At 40.4% G+C, this 20764-nt stretch overlaps 1 protein-coding gene across 1 annotated transcript in view; it reads left to right on the plus strand.

The window, feature by feature from the left end:
• The first annotated feature begins 3154 nt into the window (after positions 1-3154).
• Positions 3155-20764, plus strand: part of LOC124269345 (F-box/LRR-repeat protein 16-like) — a 66417-nt gene continuing 48807 nt past the window's right edge. The window contains exon 1 of the mRNA XM_046704363.1: positions 3155-4573. Coding sequence (XP_046560319.1) covers positions 3492-4573 — 1082 coding nt within the window. The 5' untranslated portion in view covers positions 3155-3491. The remainder of the gene's footprint in view (positions 4574-20764) is intronic.

The following is a 20764-nucleotide window of genomic DNA, read 5'->3' on the forward strand; positions in this document are numbered from 1 at the left end:
TGTTTCAAGGTACAGATGTAAATGTGGATGTGTCTATAGCTGTTGCTGTTGGTACATCTGTCACTGAGTCTTATGTTTCAAGGTACAGATGTAAATGTGGATGTGTCTATAGACGTTGCTCGTTTGGATGTTCTTACGGTATGAGAGTGGTTATATAATTGTTTTGGATGTACATGTATATGTGTAGTTATGGGAGTGGTTGTGGGTATGTATCATGGCATTTTTTGTAATCGTTGTTATTACATTTGAAACTGTAGTTGCCTATGACATCTGCAAGTATGCAAGTACACAACCAAGGGAAATATTTGTGTTTACTTGTACTTAAAGACTGCGTTTCAACATAAAATGGGGTTCAACGATTATCAATACACAATAAAATATTACCACTAGCTCCACACTATATATTCAAATACCATTACAACTTCGTGGTACATGGACTGGGAACATGTGAGATAGCTGGAGCTTGGAGGTTGCCCTGTGTTGGAAGTAAACACACATCACCGTTACCTTTAAGTCCAGGCTCGTCAGCAATAGATAATGAAAGCTGTTACCTTGGAAACCCGATTTCCAGGACAATGTTGAATTCCACATAGTCTGCTATGACGTCAGTAATTACAAACATCTTTCACAGGGAGTTTAATGGGTTTAATGCTGTTGAATATTTTTTCGTTTATCTCATCACGTGTTAGAGTAACTTTGGAAGAAAGCCCTGCATGGCTCAAGCATTTCATGGCCCAAGACGTGCGCCACTTTGATGAAACCCACGAGCAGGTACATATGGAATCCCAGAAGGGACATTGTCGCGTTGTCTCATTGTCGCACTTTGGTTAATTTGCTTTTTTTGTGAGGGCGACAACGCGACAATGTCCCTTCTAGTATTTCATAGGTACATGACTATAGAATCATTAATCAGGACATTTTCGGGAACGTAACACTCGTGGTTCTGGAAACACTCGTGTTGTACATTTTTGATTGGGAGAAAGGTACCGGCATGTATTAAAACAAGCTAATTAGATAAGTGTGCTTCAATAAGCAATTCCGCAATAAACTGAACACGTGTGTGATCATTATACTCAAATCGATAGCTCGTCTGAAATTTTCATACGATGTACTTAAACCATGTTTGAAAATCTGGCTGCAGATTAATAGCATGTTTATAAAGTCAATAATTTTAATCATTTTCAACAAAAAATGTCCTTTCATCAAGTTAATTCCAATATATATTTTCCATTCAAATATATGTAGTTTGCTCTGTATTTTTCAAAAAGTTCAAATCGTTTTAGGTGTTCAAACAAATTCATTTCTTTCATATATTTAATTAATTATACAGGGACTGATTGAAATTTTCTTCGTTCCCAATAATGATAAAGGGTTTTGCTGGAAATCCAATTCGTACAACTTGTACAGAACAAAACAAATTGGTTTACTTTCTTTATGGGAGACAAATTTGGAATTTTCCGCCTCTACAATCCGTTCATAATATTATATTTTCCACAACTGTTTTGCCGTTTACGCTCGATAGAATTGAAAGATTATCGAAAAGGAATTTTCACTGACGTTGACTTTTTTATATGCTAGAGACTACAAAAGACAAATATTACCAGAAACACACATGTGCGTCAAGATATAAGTTGGGGCAGTGGGGTGGTCTGGTGGTTCACTCGTCACGCAGAAGACCTTGGTTCGATTCTCCACAGGGGTACAATGTGGAAGCCCATTTCTGGTGTCCCCCGCCGTGATATTGCTAGAATATTGCTAAAAACGGCGTAAAACTAAATTCACTCACTCACTCAAGATATAGGTTGGTTGAAATGTCGAAAACAGATATAGTCAAACAAATGGTCATAACTCGGAGACGGGAGCCAATAAAACTCACACAAGTCTTCTCAAACAAAGTTAATAGCTCCCAAGCACAGGGAGAGAAACAGTTACTTTTTTCTCAAAAAGGTCCGTTTTCTATATTTGACTCCGGTGCTCTCCCAGCATGTCCCAGCGAAATCTCGCTACGCCGCAACGCCCCAGCATTAGGAGGTACCAGTAGATGCTAGTCAACTGGTAAAGTTCTGCGTCGGTTCGCCAAAGGCCCATATGCCTCGTGATCCGCGCTGTTCACATTTCTGCCAAACACTAGTGAAATGATGCGTTAAACAACAGCATGTGAGACGGCAAGGCGGGTTCCAAAATTGTGCTGTAGGGGAATAACGTTCAACCTTTCGGCGAGGGGGGCAGGGGAGTAAGGAGAGGGACTGGGGTTGTGGGTTGTGCTGACCTCATTATGTTTTATCTTTGTATATATATATATGTTTCTGTGTCAGGCGAATGAAAAATGGTTTGTGAAAATTACTGTTTGAAGCGTCGTATACAACCTCTGGCCCTTGTGTCGCTTTTCTGCTGTTGGCGTTAACCTGACGCCAGCGCATATGTAGATTATGTTTGATGGCAAAATACCGTTTGTTTTAAACACCAGTTGGTTTCCATATGAAATTTTTAAATTGTAAAATCTGTTTGTAGACGTATAAAAACAGGTCCAGTTTCCATCTGAAATTATAATTTGGTTCGAAAATTTAAAATTAAAAATTTGAAAACAAATGTCCAGTTTCGTACTCGAATATTATCAAAACTAATAAACTCATAACCCTTCACTGCATAACAATTTAACGTAGAAAGTATATTTTAAAATCACTATTTAAAATCCACATTCTTCGAATAAGAAGAACAATGACAAAGGCCGTGAGAAAACAGGAAAGTCATTAACAGCACTTGTCCAAAATCAAGCGTTGAATATAGTTAGATCACGTTCACGTCTTCAAAATTAACTTTCCATTTCTTCATGATGAGATATCGGTCAGCCCCGACACGCCCAGCCGCCCCCAATACACGATCTACAGACGTCCCCCACGATGAACCCAGTGTTAGAATACACTTTACACTGATGAATGTATGATTAAGTCGAACACGACCCTGATCGAAAAAATCGATACCCCTCCCCAACCCCTCCAAGCACGGCTTCGTCACAGTCGTAACGTGGGTCAAAGACAGGCGTTCACTGTTGGCACGATCTGACTGGTAGCAACATCGGCCTCGAGTATCGATCTAAGCGGGCCTAATATCGACAGGCAGCATTTCCCTCCGCAGCCAGTCCTGCCTCACTTGTCGCGCGGGATGGTCGTCTGCTCTTGTCTTCCCAAGTTACCGCACCTACCACAGCTTCCGGGAAAAGCAGACGTAAAGATTTGAAGAAGTTGTGTTCTTGGGATACCTATGAATTCATTTTGACCACAGGAGCTTGTGAAAGAGCGGTTTCTCAGTCATCTCTCTTGCCGCGAATACACGCGAAAGCGATCAGCTGCAGTAGCCAATGGGAGAACCCTGCGTGGACATGGTGCAGTATTTAAATGTATCTAGCTGAAAGGAGGGCACCTATGTAACGACACATGTAGCGCATGTCAGGTATTGGAAGCGCGCGTTAGCACGGCTCTTGGTTTGGTGTCATGTCTACAATACGCCGGGCCTACATGGAGATATCAAATGGTATTCGGGGCCTCCGCCTCCATAGAGAACAATCGTCCCAAGGCGGAGGGTCTTCCCTCAAAGAGACGCTACACCGAGCCACCAATGGCTCGCCGCTCAATAACGTCAGGTTGACGCGTTCACCAAAAGCTGGATTTGTGAAACGAATTCGGACTATGAGTGGAAAAGCTGCCCATAAAACTATCCAGGATTTGTTCATGGATGAGTCGTTTTTGTCCAAATTTTTCTTTTACTTTTCTGCCGAGGAAAGAGGCGTGTTGTCACGGGTGTGTAGACGCTGGAAGCATATCCTTTATAACACTAAGTATTGGGCAGAGGTCATGCCGATCATATCCTACCGTGACTGGACAAAGGATATGGTTGTCAGGAAACAGGTGTACGACAGCCTCCACCAAAGAGGGTTCGATGCTGTGTGTTTGTTCGGCGCCACCGACGAAGATATTTCGGATTTTGTGAACAATTTCCCGCCCAGTAAGAAGCATCTTAGGTCTATAAGTGTCCGCTGTGCTAACGTCACAGACGCAGGTTTGGAGGTCCTGTTTAAAAAGATGCCTTGTATTTATCGGGTTGAAATTTCCGGGTGTAATGAGATAACGGAAACAGGCTTATGGTCTTCACTTAACCCTAAGATAGTGTCCCTTAGCATTAGTGATTGTATCAACGTAGCAGACGACACGATTGGCGCCATATCCCAGCTTCTACCATCCCTGTACGAACTGACCATCCAAGCGTATCACGTGACAGACGCAGCATTGGCTTTTTTCAGTGCGAAGCAAAGTTACACGTTGTGTATCCTCAAACTCCAATCCTGCTGGGAAATCACCAACCATGGAATTGTAAATATTGTGCATTCCTTACCAAATCTGACCGTCCTAAGTCTTTCAGGGTGCAGCAAGATCACTGATGATGGTGTGGAACTCATTGCGGAGAACCTTCGTAAGTTACGCGTTCTCGACATTTCGTGGTGTCCCCGGATTACGGACGCATCGCTGGAATACATCGCATGTGACCTTGGACAACTCGAGGAGCTGGTGCTGGATAGGTAAGAAAAACCAAAGTTCATGATTCATTATTCAAGGTAGTAATCAATACAGTTCAAGCAAAATCCGAAACGATTTTCTCCTCCTCAACCCATCCCAAAACAAGACTGGGGAAATTACTTGTTGGGAAACAATATTTTTTCGGCCTCACTAAACACAAAATTTACAATACCCTTAGCCTGTCTCATCGTCCCTGAACCACATTATTTTCCCTACAGCCTAACCTTCCCTGCAATGCTGAAGCCCTAAATGAAGCAAGTCTAGAGTTCCTTATGTTCAGGAATCTCCCATCTCACTGGGGCTCCTTTTCAATATACATGGGTTTATTTGTTATAAATTCTTTATATTCAGAGACTAAGCGTTAGTCTACAATACCCTGCCTGTCCTCAGATGTTACACGTCTAGCTGGACAAGGGAGTGTACAATGTTCACGTTTACCTAGGCAACAGAACCTATTTACTGCAGTGCCGCCTATACTAATGTGGCATTGATGACAGACGTATTTCAATATTCATCGACACGAGTGATTAATAGACATGCATTACGGATAAGTCGTTCCCTTTTATCTCGTGCCTAGTATATTTATACATTTACACAGTCCCTTTGTTGGGGTATTTTTGTATGCGCGTTCCATTGTCATTCAGCGTCTCCCATACAAGTAGCCTTGCAGCTGTCGGGTAGTCGTATTTGTGAATGTTGATTGTATTGTTTTCTATCAAATACACAGGTTGCAGCACAAACAAGCATTCGGAAAATAGGACAGCCCTTTGCTGGGTTATTGTAAATTTATCTCCTGGCATTGATGGTGATGATATATCAATATTAGATATATGAGAACACGTACAGTACCAATGATTCCTTCTAGGGGATGTATGAACAGATAGGAATAATCGAGAGATTATCGATTCGGGATCTCCGTCAGTGGACTTGACTGAGCCGCCTCTGCGCCATGTTTCAGTGGGGAGTAGAAGCGAGTTATGAATGGCGAAGGGGTCAGTTCGTTCACACGCGTTCAATGGATAGAAACACATTAACGGCGGCATCGGCAGCAGCTGTAGTAGGGTCTGGTGTGTTTACAGAGCTCCTGGCGTATACTGGATTACCAGTGTTATTGAACGTATAACATACTAAAGTCTACCGGGTTCGAAAGTACTTATATCAGAGTACCCCTGGTTCAATTTATAACGCCTTGTTATATTAGTTCCTGTAGAGTCCTTTCAAATCAAAAATAATGTTGATGGTTTTTTAATATAAACACATTTTTATATCAAATTTGACATTACATGGTAAACACGTTCTTACCTAGCCCATGGCGAAATGAGATTCACCGATTTAGAGATAGATCGAAAGCATTCTGGTCCGCTCTCTCAATTTCCAATTGACACACCCGAACATTTTAATGAGTGGCTTATGACATACTTGAAAACGAGGACATTTCTATGCTTGTTGTAAATGACAACGCTATTTATATGTTTGTAAACCATTACAAAGCCCTAAATTGCCATACTAAGGAAATGCTATACGCACCATATGGTTGGCGATGGCACTGTATACATGCAGACATGGTTAATAACAAGTTTGGGTACAGCCTGAATATTCATAGTACTCACAGCGGCGTTTAACATTAGATAGTCACGCTCTGATGCTTCACAAATTATTGAGTATTTTCTATGAATATTAATCATCTTTGTTGTGACACGAAACTGTTTATGTGAAATGGTAACAGTAAAGTTCACATTTGCAAAATGTACTTTCTCAATTGCAACAGTGGAGGAAAAGAAGGAATCTGGACCAAACGTGAAAATCTGGGTTGGAATTGGTCTTCAGCAACCCATGCCTATCGTAAGAACCGACTAACGGGATCGGGTGGTCAGGCTCTCCGGCTTGGTTGACACATGTCATCGTATCCCAATTGCATAGGTCGTTGCTGATGCTGTTGATCACTGGATTGTCTAGTCCAGACTCGATTATTTACAGATATAGTTGGGATACTGCTGAGTGCGGCGTAAAACTAGACTCACTCACCCACTATGTTAAATTCATGACAGAAACAATAAACTGAACGACCCACTCTGTATCAGAACGTCCTTAACAAAACAAACATGAACACAAGATTGAATTATACCTTTGCAATATTTATTAACATTGATCGAGTGTGCTGTATCTGTTTATGGGTTTTTGCTGTGTGTGCACGGATGTGATGACGCCAATAACGCATGTGCATCTAACGTGATGTTCATGTATAAAATCAGTCTTCTTTTTAGTATGCGCCCATGGGTGATAAAAAACATTTATTCATAACCCCCAGTTTCTTCTACGTTAAGGTGTTCGGACACATGAAGAGAAGGATCTATTTGATTCAGAAGTGAGCGGAATTTGGTTATTGTAACGACAGTGAGAATGTATAGCACTCATATGGCGAATGAGTGAGTATATTTTAACGCCATTCTGCAGTGTCCCAGTTTCATCACGGAGAGCGACATCAGGGACAGACTTCACAGACCTTCCCCTGGAAACTTAGTCTGTCTCACAGTCCCTGAACCACATTATTTTCCCAACAGCCTAGCCTTCCCTGTACTGCTAAAGCCCTAAACGAAGCAAGTCTAGATTTCCCCAGGTTCTGAATCTCTGGTCTCCCTAGGGCTCCTTTTCAATTTAAATGGGCTTGTTTGTTACTATCAAAATTATATATATTCAGAGACTAAGCCTTAGTCTACTGGAAACTGAACCCGCGTCATTGTCGTGATGAGCGACTGCTTATACTACTAAGCTACGTCACTACCACCATATCAAACTGCATTCTGAACACAAACCTTACGTCAGTCGTTATTCCAAAGTTCGATATTCGCATTATCAACACATTGAATATAAATGCCGGGAATGGATAGGCTACTGGTTAACGTTTCGTTGAGTGATGGTTCGACTTTTGTGAACACGGGATAATATATTTGTGATTGTGTGAATAGAGTTTAACGCCATATATAACAGTATACCAGCCATGTCACGACTGTTGGTGAAACCTTCGTTTTTTAAACCAGAAACATAACTGGAGCGAACCTAGGTTTCTGGCATTCTTAAGGAACACAATTCTGCACAGCTAATTGTGGTGCCTCAGAAGATGTTGCTACCAACATATAATGTAATATACACGTTAAAACAGTAACTAATAATATATGATCAGTCTGGCCTGTCATAGTCTCCGGCATATTCATTCATTCATTCATTCATTCATTCATTCATTCATTCACTCATTCACTCACTCATTCCTTCCTTCCTTCCTTCCTTCCTTCATTCACTCACTCATTCATTCACTCACTCATTCATTCATTTATCAAATATTCCTTCCTTCTTTTATTTATTATTAAATATCTATACATTGAATATTCATTCATCCAGTCTATTTGTTTAACACAACTTTTCAAATGCCCCTCAATACATGAACAATGGCGTCCTGTAAATGATCGAGTCTGCCAGACACCGATAACACAGGCTCCATTTGGTATCGACATTATTATCTTCAGTGCTCCACACTTACGTGTAGGTGTGTCTAGTTATTGCATCCCTGGTGAGTAATGGACCACGTTGTGATGCAGCTCCATTACTCCCGTCTATATTACATAACATTCAGACGGTAATAAACATCGATTGCCGAACTCCAGCCATTCAGCATTGTGTACACGCCCTCTGTTGAAACACTGCTTTGATCATGCCTTCGTCAGATCGATGTTACGACCAGAATATACCGCCTAGTAACATTAAGCATAGCTATCAAGCGTTATTTTCAAAAGCTGCTTATTCCGAAACGAGGTTAATACATGTAATTTTAATATCAGTGTATCAATCTGCACGTATGCCATAAGCAACAGTTAACAGTGTTGTCATTTACAGAGAAAGGACTGCCAGTCTTCATGTGTCGCTCGATGACTGCCTTCAATTATCTGCACTGAGGTGCAAGCTTTTTCAGTCATCTGTCACAAATATGGAGTTATGTGTTTGTAGATGAGTGACTTTAGATTATGGATCACCTATCACAAAGATGCATCGGAATTGGAATGGATGCTGTTTAATCAGCGGTTTGGAGAAACCCTTTAGTGATCGCGCTGCCATCCCGGAATGGTATTGACCCTATCCACCAATGCCGTTCACAACATCGTCGTTAATACTTTATAATGGTCTTTAAGAAACGCTCACATTTAAATCGACTCTCAGCATTTCTCTGTGCAAATATACTGAATCTGGCAGACCAATGCTCTGTGAATACGTCAAATATTGCGTGATGTGCTCACCCAGAGAGTGATGGATTTATTTTTAAGGGGATTGCATCCCTTTCTTCCACATTTTCTAACAAAACACATTGTTGAGCTCGTAAAAACCCAGACATTCCTTCCTGTATATCGTAAAAGCAAATTGCAGCGCCTGGTTTTGTCATTCGTAAATGTTACATGCTTCCGTACTTCATCGGGTCAACGTGACCAAATTGGTCGACGCCGAGATCATCCATTGTCTGGAACTAAGCGTAAAAAGTTCCAGACCTTACAAAACCGTATTCTTAAAGAAAGCTTTTTCAAGAACCATCACCGGCGGCTATCCAGTTTTCTGCAGCACATCTGAATGCGATATGTTTAAACAGTGACGCGAAGACTCAGCAATCTGGTGCGAGAGTAATTTACGAACTCTTGAACCAGATTGTTTCGATCACTGTTTTCCGTGCAAAAAGTATGAACAATTAGTTTCGAACGCCTTTGAGACAGACAGATAGAGAAAATAAGCTTGCAGCGTTGCTGTAACGTTAGGTCATAGGGATGGCGATGAATGGTGTATGTTAATGAAATCAGGCTGCTAGAAGTATTCTCGTGGAGACACAGTTAGAGGGAGGTATACATACCTCTGTATGCTGTTATGATTCACACATCTGGAGAGGGACTGGAGCGGCTATTGCTTTCCCATATGTCCCTCAAACTAAGCCTTGGGTTAAATGTCATCTCCTGGTGCCACAAAGCCTTGCTCCAAGGCTGTACTGAATGCTAAGCCTATAGATGTATAATAATTCTACCCTTTAAAGTGGCAAGTCTAGATAAGGGGACAGTTCAGGACGCCAGTATGTTAGGGGGACAATTTGTTCGTTTAAATATATTTTTTTAGAATTTATCATTTAAGCTATTAATTATTACCTTAGAGACTTGTAAAAGTCTAGAAGTCACAGAGTATGTTTATCTAAATTGAAATCTTGTAACCAGTTAGAGTCGAGTTGACAATAACATGGATTCTTCTTCTCAATGAATTATGTTTGAGTCTTCCTGTTAACGTTTTACCATTCCGGAACGTAAAAGGCATTGAGTTTTCGTCTGTTTATTTTATACTTGACTGATGAACTAATGAAAGTTACAACGGACACGCTTATAACGCACTGACGGATGTAACGAACTGGGTAGTTTTGTCCCAACCATTGTAAATTTTAGGCCTCGTGCGTATAACGAACTATGGTTATTACGAACCAAAATTAGTTGTTCCCTTGAGTTCTTTATAACCTTAGCGTACTGTATAGTTATGTGGAAGAATAGTGTCGACCTTAGTTAGATATTAAAACAGCGCCCTCTGTCTAGAAACTATGATAGTGCTAAAGAATCTTTGGTCAACCCCACCAAACCCGCCTCTCCTTGAGCCGGAACTCCATCATATTTTACCAGACATAATTTTTCATATTCCGGAAACATGTATTACTTATTAATGATATGAAACTGCTTTAGTTATTAAGATTTATAATGGAATATCTTTATATAGCCATCCGACTGATAAGTTATCTTGTTGATATGCTGTATATGACTTCTAGACACGCGCTGTCTTGGAAAAATGGTAATGGATGGAAGTGTGGTCTTCATGTACCACAACACCGTCGACGCTACTGCCAGAGTTGGTGCCGTCACAGAGCGTTGTTCTACATTATATATAAGTAGACATCATACAGACCTCGGATATATTGATTTGAATTCCTTCTTGGTTTCACTGGACAAAATGTTGCAGTTTTTATGTCGGTCGTTTCTCTATAACGCTCTTCTATAGGAGGAAATTGACGTAATCAGATAGGCGCAGTTTTTGTGAGGCTTGTGTCGATCATTATAATGACTGTGTGAGATATTGATCTCACACACAGACAATCTCGTTGTAACACCAGTCTGAGACATTATTGCTTGCTATAAAACATTTCTTTTCCAAAGCTTCCAACTGATACGCTAATTATGATCATGAAGCGCCGTAGAGGATGCCTACGCCCTGCGATAGCTCTGTGGTGCAGATTTGAAAGTCAATATCCTGCGCAAGTAACGATATGCATATGCCTCATTTATTAATAATAAACTTAATCATTTTTATATGGAAATTGGCATATCAGATAACAGAGGAATGAGCTTACACCTTGTTAGTACACTTCTAGAGATGAGGCTGCAGAGTATCTGTGTAATGGTTCCTTTCATTGATTGCAGCATTAAGTTACATTTACCTTTGTATCACCTGGTGGTGGTCCGATTAATGAAATAATTGAAGATTGGTCGCAGTGACTAAACGACCAAGCAATTGATCATGATTTTCATAATGGAACACAAACAATTTTGGAACACTTGTTTGCATAAACAATATTTTTCACAAGGTTGGTTTTGTCTGTGTCATTATATTTACGTTTCATAGCACCACGAGCTCGTTCCAAGTCATGATTGAATTTAGCTTAAAGATTCCAGGAAATTTATGTTTCTAGCAAACTTGTCATCCTTTAAGGATGTGAAATTTGCAAATGCATTTTGTGCAATTTGCAAACAAAACCACCAAAACCCAAAGACCTACATTTTATTCTATCTGTTTGTGCATTAACCCCAAAAAATTATAAATGGCGCTAACCAATTATTTTCGATGATTGATCTGTTGTAATGAACCAATCTTCAGTTATGAGATTTTAACCAATTCCCAACACTAGTATCGCCGATACCAAACATAGAAGATTGCAACTGAAATAGTAGAAGACATGAAGACTAGAATGTCATGAAAGTGGTGTTTTTACAAGCAGAAAAGGCATTAATTTAACTGGTTCCATGTCATGATAATTTCACTTGGTAATAATTCAGATGTAGAACTATATGTAAATATTTTGAAAAGATAGTGTTTGGTGAGCATTGTAGCTTCTTCGACATAAGTACCTTTCCTAAACAAACACCATTTCAGAAAAAGTATGAATTTGGCGTTGACAAACAAGTCTTTTTAATTCAACTCCCTGTGAGATGGGAGATTTTGTAACGGAGGGAAATCTAAATTTACTACATTTACTGCTATATGATGACATTAAGGGGTAGTCGGAAGGGAGAATAATGAGGTTAGGACTGTGAAATGGACCATGTTAATTCTAACGGTTCCTTTCTTGAAATCATCCGCTTTAACGAATGTCTGATTATAGAGCCAATAGGCACGAAACTGTCTGTATCATAACGTTGAGTGAGTAACTGAGTTTAGTTTTACGCCGCACTCAGCAATATTACAGTTATATGGCGGCGGTCTGTAAATAATCGAGTCTGGACCAGACAATCCAGTGATCAACAGCATGAGCATTGTTCTGTGCAGTTGGGAACCGATGACAGGTGTCAACCAAGTAAGAGAGCCTGACACCCGATCCCCTTAGTCGCCTCTTACGACAAGCATGGGTTACTGAAGATAAATATTCTAACCCGGACTTTCACGGGTCCTTTAAGTTGACGTATATAATAGTAATCATTTTGACTGATAGGAGTCTGGTCTGACGAGGTTCCACTTTACACAAGTATAACCTCTTCAATGACTGTTTGAGTTACTGCGTTGAGGTCAATTACAGAGACGTCCTATCCGACCTAAGATCTCAGTGTGACATTTAATAGCTGGGTTATTACAAGATGACATGGGTATGTACACTGAAACTAAGTAACCAGCTTGTAATTATCTCTTGACATGATACCCACACAAGCTTGTTTACCTTGATGGTTTAGCTGTCTCACTAATGCATTTCCGACACGCGAGCATGTAGCTTAACCTCATCAGCCATGATACATGTAATTATTATGTCCAAACGATTCCGGGTATGAACTGGCTCCAAGCAACCGATGTTTGTCAAACATGCGGCTAAATGTGTCTGTTTGTTGCTGGACGCCGCACTCAGCACTATTCAAGCTACATGACGTCAGTATTTAAATAATCCAGTCTGGACCAGACAATCAATTGATCAACAGCATGAGCATCGATCAACGAAAGTGAGATACGATGCCATGTGTCAACATACATGTGTCTGACCACCCGATCCCCTTAGTTGCCTGTTACGACAAGCATGGGTTGCTGAAGAACAATTTTAACAAGGATCTTTACGGTTCGGCGAGTAAATGCGCCTGCAGGTCTTGTTGGAATATCCTCCTACCCCGACTGTGACTTCTTTGCTCAACAGTTATTCGACCTGACCAGTCGGTATTGCGGAGTCGAGGTTTACAAATCGAACAAAAAGTGTCATAAAACCATAACGTTTTTAACAAAGTGTAGTTTATTATCTCGACAAACAAATGCCAAGGAAGAGTTTAAGTATTGGTTTCCCATAGCAATATTCCCATTTCCGGAAATATTGGTCTCCAAGATTAGTGGCACCACCATCCCAACAGTGAGGAATGTATCTAGGATCTATGGAATGTTGAAGCACCCACTAGAACCATTTTACGCACACGGCTAAGTCGCTCTCCACGGCTGATTGTCTTCACAGACTTAACGCTGTTCTGCTTAAGTGATGTCCCGAGATGGAATATCCCGTGTGTACATTGCAGCTTTTCGCTGGAATGTCAATATGATGCGTAGATATCACGGTATGTCAATTTCACCGGAGTTTGCTAAATGCATTATTGACGATGTGTAACACCAGATAAACATATACCTGTATATTAACGATGACACGTGATGGCTTTTGAAATAAACATATACTTGATATACCAAACAGTGTTGTACATCAGGTCTTAATGCAAACACTTCATCAATCTAACTGATGCATTGGCTTACCGTTACAACTCAGTCAAATGAAGGGTTGTTCCTTGATTTGGGTTTACTTACTTAACAATTGACATCAAATGGTCATCTCTGCCTGGAGATGATTTAATGTCTCACATGCACAAAAGAAGGGGAAATTAATACGATCCTGACCAAAACTCCAACTTTCTGACTCCCCTCCAGAAATAAATGTTTGGACATTCGATGAAGTCCATATGAGCAGAAGTATCCTCACAGCGTCAGAGGATATCATCAAGATTGAAAATGATAGATATCATATTGCTAAAAAGTCAAATAGATAAATCATGCCAACTGACATTGAAAATGAATATGAATTTCTATTAGAATGCACATATAAGTTAAATAGAACAGAAACTACTGGCCCCGTTACGTACGAAAATACAAACTTAATTAATAAGAAAAAGACGTCAAATGTATCATTTCCTTGATAGGAAGGCAGAGTCGGTTACACAGAAATAGCTGGAAACTAGCTCGTAAAAACACAGACATTCCCTCCTTTATATTGGTTTAAGGTTTGAGCCTGGAAAAAGTTCATCTTTGTATATGACTTAGGCCACACGCGAGTAACTATATAGTTATCAGGTGAAATGCAATGTTGTATTATTTTGTGTTGCATGTGACTTTCATTATATGGTGATATGAGTGAGTGAGTATACTTTAACGCCTCTTTTAGCAATATTCCAGCACTATCAGACCGGGGGACTAGAGAAATGGGCTTCACACATTGTACCCATATGGGGAATCGGTGTCCTCCCATTTGTGAGAACTCCCAGTTGTGAGACACATTAATTAATGGTTCAGTGCACACAGGTGGTGCTTCCCCATCCCTACGATGAAAGTGGGAACAGCTCTGTTGCTGAAGAGTACCCGCAGGAGGCATAGTTCATTAATGAGTTAATTAACACAGAAAACATTGTTCCTTGAAGAGCATTTATTGTTTTCAATAAAGAACAAGTTAAATACTGAAATACTGAAAAAGATAATCATTATATTTACACAGAAGAAATAGTTCATTAAATATTTCATTATGATTTTTGATTCACACATTTTGATGATTTGCGTTATTTTGATGTTTGTGTGTCATTATAAAACACTTTTTTACATGGGTCCATGTTTGGAGATTTTGACACTTTTCATATTGATCACGAAGTTACCTACACAAAGTGTTTATTTTTTAAAGCCATTTACCTGAGTAGGTTAATTACTTTATCTCCCGGGGAATCGAACCCGGGTCTTCAGCGTGACGAGCGGGTGCTTTAACGATTAGGCTACCCCGCCGCCCCTATGGTGATATGCTATTCTGGGGCAGGTTAAACCAAACTACATTCTCAAGGATCGCAGATCGAAGATCGTCATTGCTCATGCTATCAACCACATGTTTGCCTGACCTGAAAAACGGTAATTACAGGTCTTCCCAGCTGGACGTCAAGCACAATCACTGTTTCATTATAATTATACCACCCTCAACCAAGTATATCACCATTGTATTTTGTGCGTCTAGTCACACAAAACACACTTTAACCCTGTCAAATCCAAGGCCTCTGGAAGTTGGTCATTTTAAGAACATGACTATCTCATCGAACGATTTGAGAAGGCGTTAAGAAGAAGTCAATAATTATAGATGAGCAGAACTTGGATGTACAAGGGCATAACTCTACTGTAAACACAGCTCGCTCTGGAAGCGCGAAAGTGTGTGCTGGGGTCGATAGATCGTGATTGTGCCTTCCCAAGTGAAACAAGATTTATCAGCTCTATGTTTGCTGATTTTAAGGATACGTCCAGCATGATCTGTCCGTCCTGGAATTATTGTCTCCCGTGACTAATACCGTTTTTTACCATTCACGTGGAATATTGACCAAACCCTCAGAAGGGAGGGTCCACACAGCAGAATCATTACTACACATTCAATATACTTTTCCTGGACACGTGTTTGACTGGCACATGTTTACATTCCAAACTAAATGAACTTACGAATCGCGATGTTCATCAGAGATCTCCTGCAGGCAGTGAGTGAGTGTTTGAGTTGGGAAATGTAGTTTAATATCAGTGAGAGTAATTTGGAAAAGGAAGCTCATGAATGAGGCTGAGTGGGGGAAAACAGATTATGAATGGATGGTAAAAGGCAGGTTATATATTGAATGTGAGTCAGCTTGAAAGATTTCCAGTGTTATAAAATAACCAATGGATGTATCGGTGATTCCCTTTCACTGCATGTGTTTTTCATGTGTGTAGAGATATTGGAATAAATATCCCTTGGATGTTATATACAAACCATTCATGTTAAGAATGAGTGACATTTTCAGTTAAATAACGGCGTGCCAGTTTGTTGTGGAAGGAAACCCCGAAGTGATGGAAGTCTGAGGCATTTTATCACTTTGGCCAGTCATCATCGAACACGATCGAGTAAGTCGCTGACAAACTAAAACATAATCGGACCAAGCCGGATTAAAACCACGATAATGGGTTTCTCATATAGGCGATTGAGTCAGATGAGACCCCAAGACCCAGCATCCTTCTGGTTTACTACTTTCATGAACCCTGCTGACAGATCAAAACATAGTTATGAGTTTGAATCAAGTCTTCAGACGAAAGACGATGATTGTGTAGCAGTAGTGTCAAATTTTGCAAGCCAGTCGGGAAGTTACTAGCCCACAGAATAATTCACTATTCCGACATTAGAATGTAGACACGGGTTTCACCATAAAGCTGCAAATATGATGAACATTTTTATCAGGCCATAATCTTGCATGATTTAAAAGTGTATTATAACTTAACAAGTCGGAGAGAGTGATATATTTACAAAATGACCCCGTGAAAATTCACTAGCCACGGGCTAGCGGGCCATTCTCTTTCACGCCAACAAAAGACTTTCGGATCCTGGCACCTAGGGGCGGCAACTGTGCGTATGGACTTCCCGCCCTGTTCGTGTTGCATTGTCCTCTTTTGTTTGTCGTATTAAGACTAATACGGGATAACGATACTCTCTCATTAGCTTACCATGCTAATAACAGACTAATGACAGCGTTCTTTGATCTTCTTGGTCATGCAAAAGCCATCCATTGACCACACCATTTATACACGGCATTTATTAACTCAGCTGGCCATTTAGTTACATCCACACAATCCAGTAAGCTCAACGATTTACTATCACGATCAACTCATAATGAACTACTCTATCCGTAGCCATGTTTGTCCAGTCATCATGGCATCCTACCCATCAACTCTCTATTATTCACCATCATCTGTCCAGACTTGATAACGTTTACCAATGGCTGCTGTTGTATTGATAGATCTTCAGGCTCTGCCGCAGGTTCTAGCTACCTAGTCCAACGCTTTGTAGTAGTATTTCCTGAACTGGTGTCAAACCCTAGCGTTGCAGGGACCAACACAATCAATACCACTCCGTCCCGCACAACACCAAGGGGGTGTCAGCTGCCGGCACAGCAATGACTCATGCTTCTAATTGTTGCCCCCAGCTTGGAACTACTTTTTTCGCGCAATTATTTCCGAAATTGCTACTAGTGTCTGTGTTATTTGCCCCTGGGTGTAGGGATGTCTTAGTTTCGTATTAAACTCCATTATCTACGCGTTAATAGCATTCCGGCGTAAACATTATTTCAAGTTAGTTGAGCCACTTAAATGCCGATGTTCATTTTCTTGGAAGTCGCGGCTTTGACTAATTAACACGATTTGCTCAATATGGAAGCAACAGACAAATATCAATAAGCTGCTAATGACCAAGAATGCTTGCAGGTTGTATATAATTAGATAGTAGTCAATTGTTGTTCCAGCCACCTGAAGCGAATGCAAGAAAACTTTAGAAAGAGTACGCTTCAGGTCGTTTTATGTCATGTCTTCTACTTGTGATCAAATATATATTTAATGCCTGTTTCCGCTTGGTAGAATGTTGTGTCGAAATGAAAGACTTACACAATTGATTCTCGCACAGTTAGATTGATTTATTATTAATGGGTTGCACCCAGTTGCTGAAAACAGGTGTTGTGAATGATTGTTCCTTTTCTACAGATAACAAACAGTCCTTTCACTTCGGATGAATGATGAATAATTATGAACGACATCTGTTACTTGAAATGTTTGAAAACACATACGGCTGTCTTGGTCATAAGGGGGTCGGTGCGCTCGTTAACGTTCGCGTTTCCCAGAATGTTATTTGATACTTTTGCATTCATTAATTTGTATATATTATTTATTTGTTATTATGTAACATCTGGTGTCATTCCTGATGTTAGCTTTCCATTGATATAGTTTTCACACCTAGCTTGCCTTTTGCGCCAAATAGATTATGTTTCGCTAGTCATTCTATAATGGCCAGTGGTTATTTCTTTACAGCGTTCGCTCGTAACGCTGAACACCGGCTTCGAGTCCCCACATGGTTACAATATGTGATACCAGTTTTTGGTGTCCCCCGCCGTGATACGTGTCTTTGAAAACTCTGAACGCATCTTGTCCCATCCCATGTTTCACCATTAGGCTGCAGTCGGAAGAATCTTGGTTACAATCCTCGCTGTAACATGACTCCATCTGCCCATGCTTGTACGGGGCGACTAATAGAATTTGGTAGTCGCTGCATTGGTTCCTGCATTTCTTCATACCCACTAACGTACATGATGCTCATGATGTCAATCTTTGGATTCTCTGGTCCAAGTTCCAGACGGCTTTCATATAACGGGAATATCGCTAGGTGGGGTATCGCAGTAACGTACATGAATGCTCATGGTGTCGATCATTGGATTGTCCGTTCCAAATTCCAGACGGTTGTCATATGACGGGAGTATCGCTAGGCGCGGCGATAAACAGTTAAAGACTATTTTTCTTAAAACAAAACAAAAGATGTTTAATTAGAAAAATACAGAAAAAAACACTACAAAACAAACAACCCAGTCATGCCATATCTTGACTTTTGAAAGTGACGGATCGATACTTTTCGACATTTTTATACATGGTGATTTGTTCGATAATGTTGCTATCTCTGATTGGAAAGGAAACCTGTCTCTTCATGTTCTCCTCTGTGATATGTATGCATTATGCTACAAGCGACATCCACAGTTCTGATTAAGCTCAGCATTAACAAATCCATTTGTATATCAACATCAAACGAAATCGTGAAGTAAGATGTAGATTTCGTCCACGTGGGTCAGCAGATTTGTCATAACGTTGCTGGAGGCGACGTCCCCGCGAGAACTTGCACATCCATCAAAGTGGTTTATAGATAACAACATGGTGACCTTTACTGTGAGCTCGCTTTGACTGAAAATGTCAGGCAAATAATAGCCGCTCTTTACCAAGGTGTGCTTTTCCCGTGAGCTGTCAAGAAAGAGTAAGACTTCATCAGTGATGTTTGGCTGCAGCGGCAACGTACACAGGCGACGTGAGCCTGTGATGTCGTCGTTGCAGTATAAGCTGTAGGATGTCGCGGTGGGTAAAGGTGCTGCAAATCTAGCGTTGTTCTGAGATTCGCGCGAATGTTAAATGAGGATGCGCTGGAGGAAATTGCTACAAGCAGACATTTCTTCAAAATAGATTCAAGAATATCATGTGACGGAAGACGAATGTTGCCTGGGTATTTTATAACAGTCGACTCTATATTGGCGACATGATCTTTAATGGCCGATGTTGACCAGTAATGGCTATCCTACTATGACTCACCAGTACAATATGGATACATACTCTAATTGACTTGTACTATATGTTTCCGTGTGTGTTCAGTTGACCTTTTCACCTACTTGTATCTATGACGGGTGACACGGGAGGGGTAGGATATATCTTTTTTGGACACCTGATATAATTGCTAGTAAATTGTGATTCATAGGAACGTGTGTATGATATAGTCGACATCGTACAAAGGACTCTTCGTTCAACATAAATTTTATATGATTATTCAAAGGAGTTTGTAGCATATATTTACACAGCTTTTGTTTCACTGAGCTTTGTTTAGCACTGAGCCTACTTTTTGGGCGTGTTTATTGTTTGTTTGGTTGGGTTTTTTAGTTTTATTTTGTATGTTTGTTCTTTGTTTTTTTATTGTTTTTTTTTTTGATTGAGTTCACGAGCAACGATCTGCGCAATTGGATACGATGTCATGCATCAACCAAATCATCGAGCCTGACCATCCGATCCTGTTAGTCGCCAGTTCTAACTCGGATATTCACTGGACGTTAGCACTTCAAAACTTCGGCCTTTTTCTAATCGGATGTTTTTTTCTTTTTTCTCATACGTATACTCTAAATACTCTTATTTCGTCCTGTTCCTGATCTATGTCAGGTGATATTTGGGTGATGATAGTTCATTGAGCAGCGTGTTCACTTGTCTCGCAAAACCTATCGTCATTGGGAACTCAACATCCAGGCAGTACTTTGTCGTAAGCAGGTGGTTAAAGTGTTGGCTCGTAAACCCAAAGACCTAGGTTCGAATCTCCAAATTGCTACTGTGTGTGAAACCTCACTTAAGACAAATTGGAAATCCACGGATTCAATTCTTGGACATGAAATGTCACCATTTTTCCATACATAAGGATAGGGTAATTGCAATAATTTCTGTTGTGTCTAATTGTACCTCAACGGTAAAGACCGCTGCTCACACTATCGCACAATGGTCGTCAGGATCAGGACTCTGTTATATCATAGGACTGAAATACCTCAGACAAGAATTATTGCACTCGTATGGTACTTTATTAACAAAACTGATTCAATCGCTGAGATTAACATGCTTTATGTTTGTCTTTTGCGTCGTCTTTCCAAACCTCTTTGATAGATAATAGTGTAATGTGCAATTCAGTAACCTCGATGGCCATTCTGTATGTTTGTCTTTTGCGTCCTCTTTTGGAACCTTTGATATATAATAGTGCAATGTGCAAGTTCAGTAACTACGATGGCCGCCTCCCATTAATTTCAACTGATAACGGCTTGAAACAAAATGCCCTGTTGTATGCCCTGTGCCAGGTCAAATAATGCCCTGTGCCAGGTCATCAGCGATAATAGGACAGATATTATGTTGGTTGACATAAAAATATAATGTTGCCCTGACCCTCGTTAATCGATGGTCACAAACGCCATAAGTCTTCGCAATACCCGATCTCCGTAATGTCCCTTAGGCAAATCTCCTTCGTCGATCAATCGGAG

The sequence above is a fragment of the Haliotis rubra genome, unplaced genomic scaffold (assembly GCF_003918875.1).
Source record: "Haliotis rubra isolate DU_JTF1 unplaced genomic scaffold, ASM391887v1 Scf144, whole genome shotgun sequence".
Classification (NCBI taxonomy): domain Eukaryota; kingdom Metazoa; phylum Mollusca; class Gastropoda; order Lepetellida; family Haliotidae; genus Haliotis; species Haliotis rubra.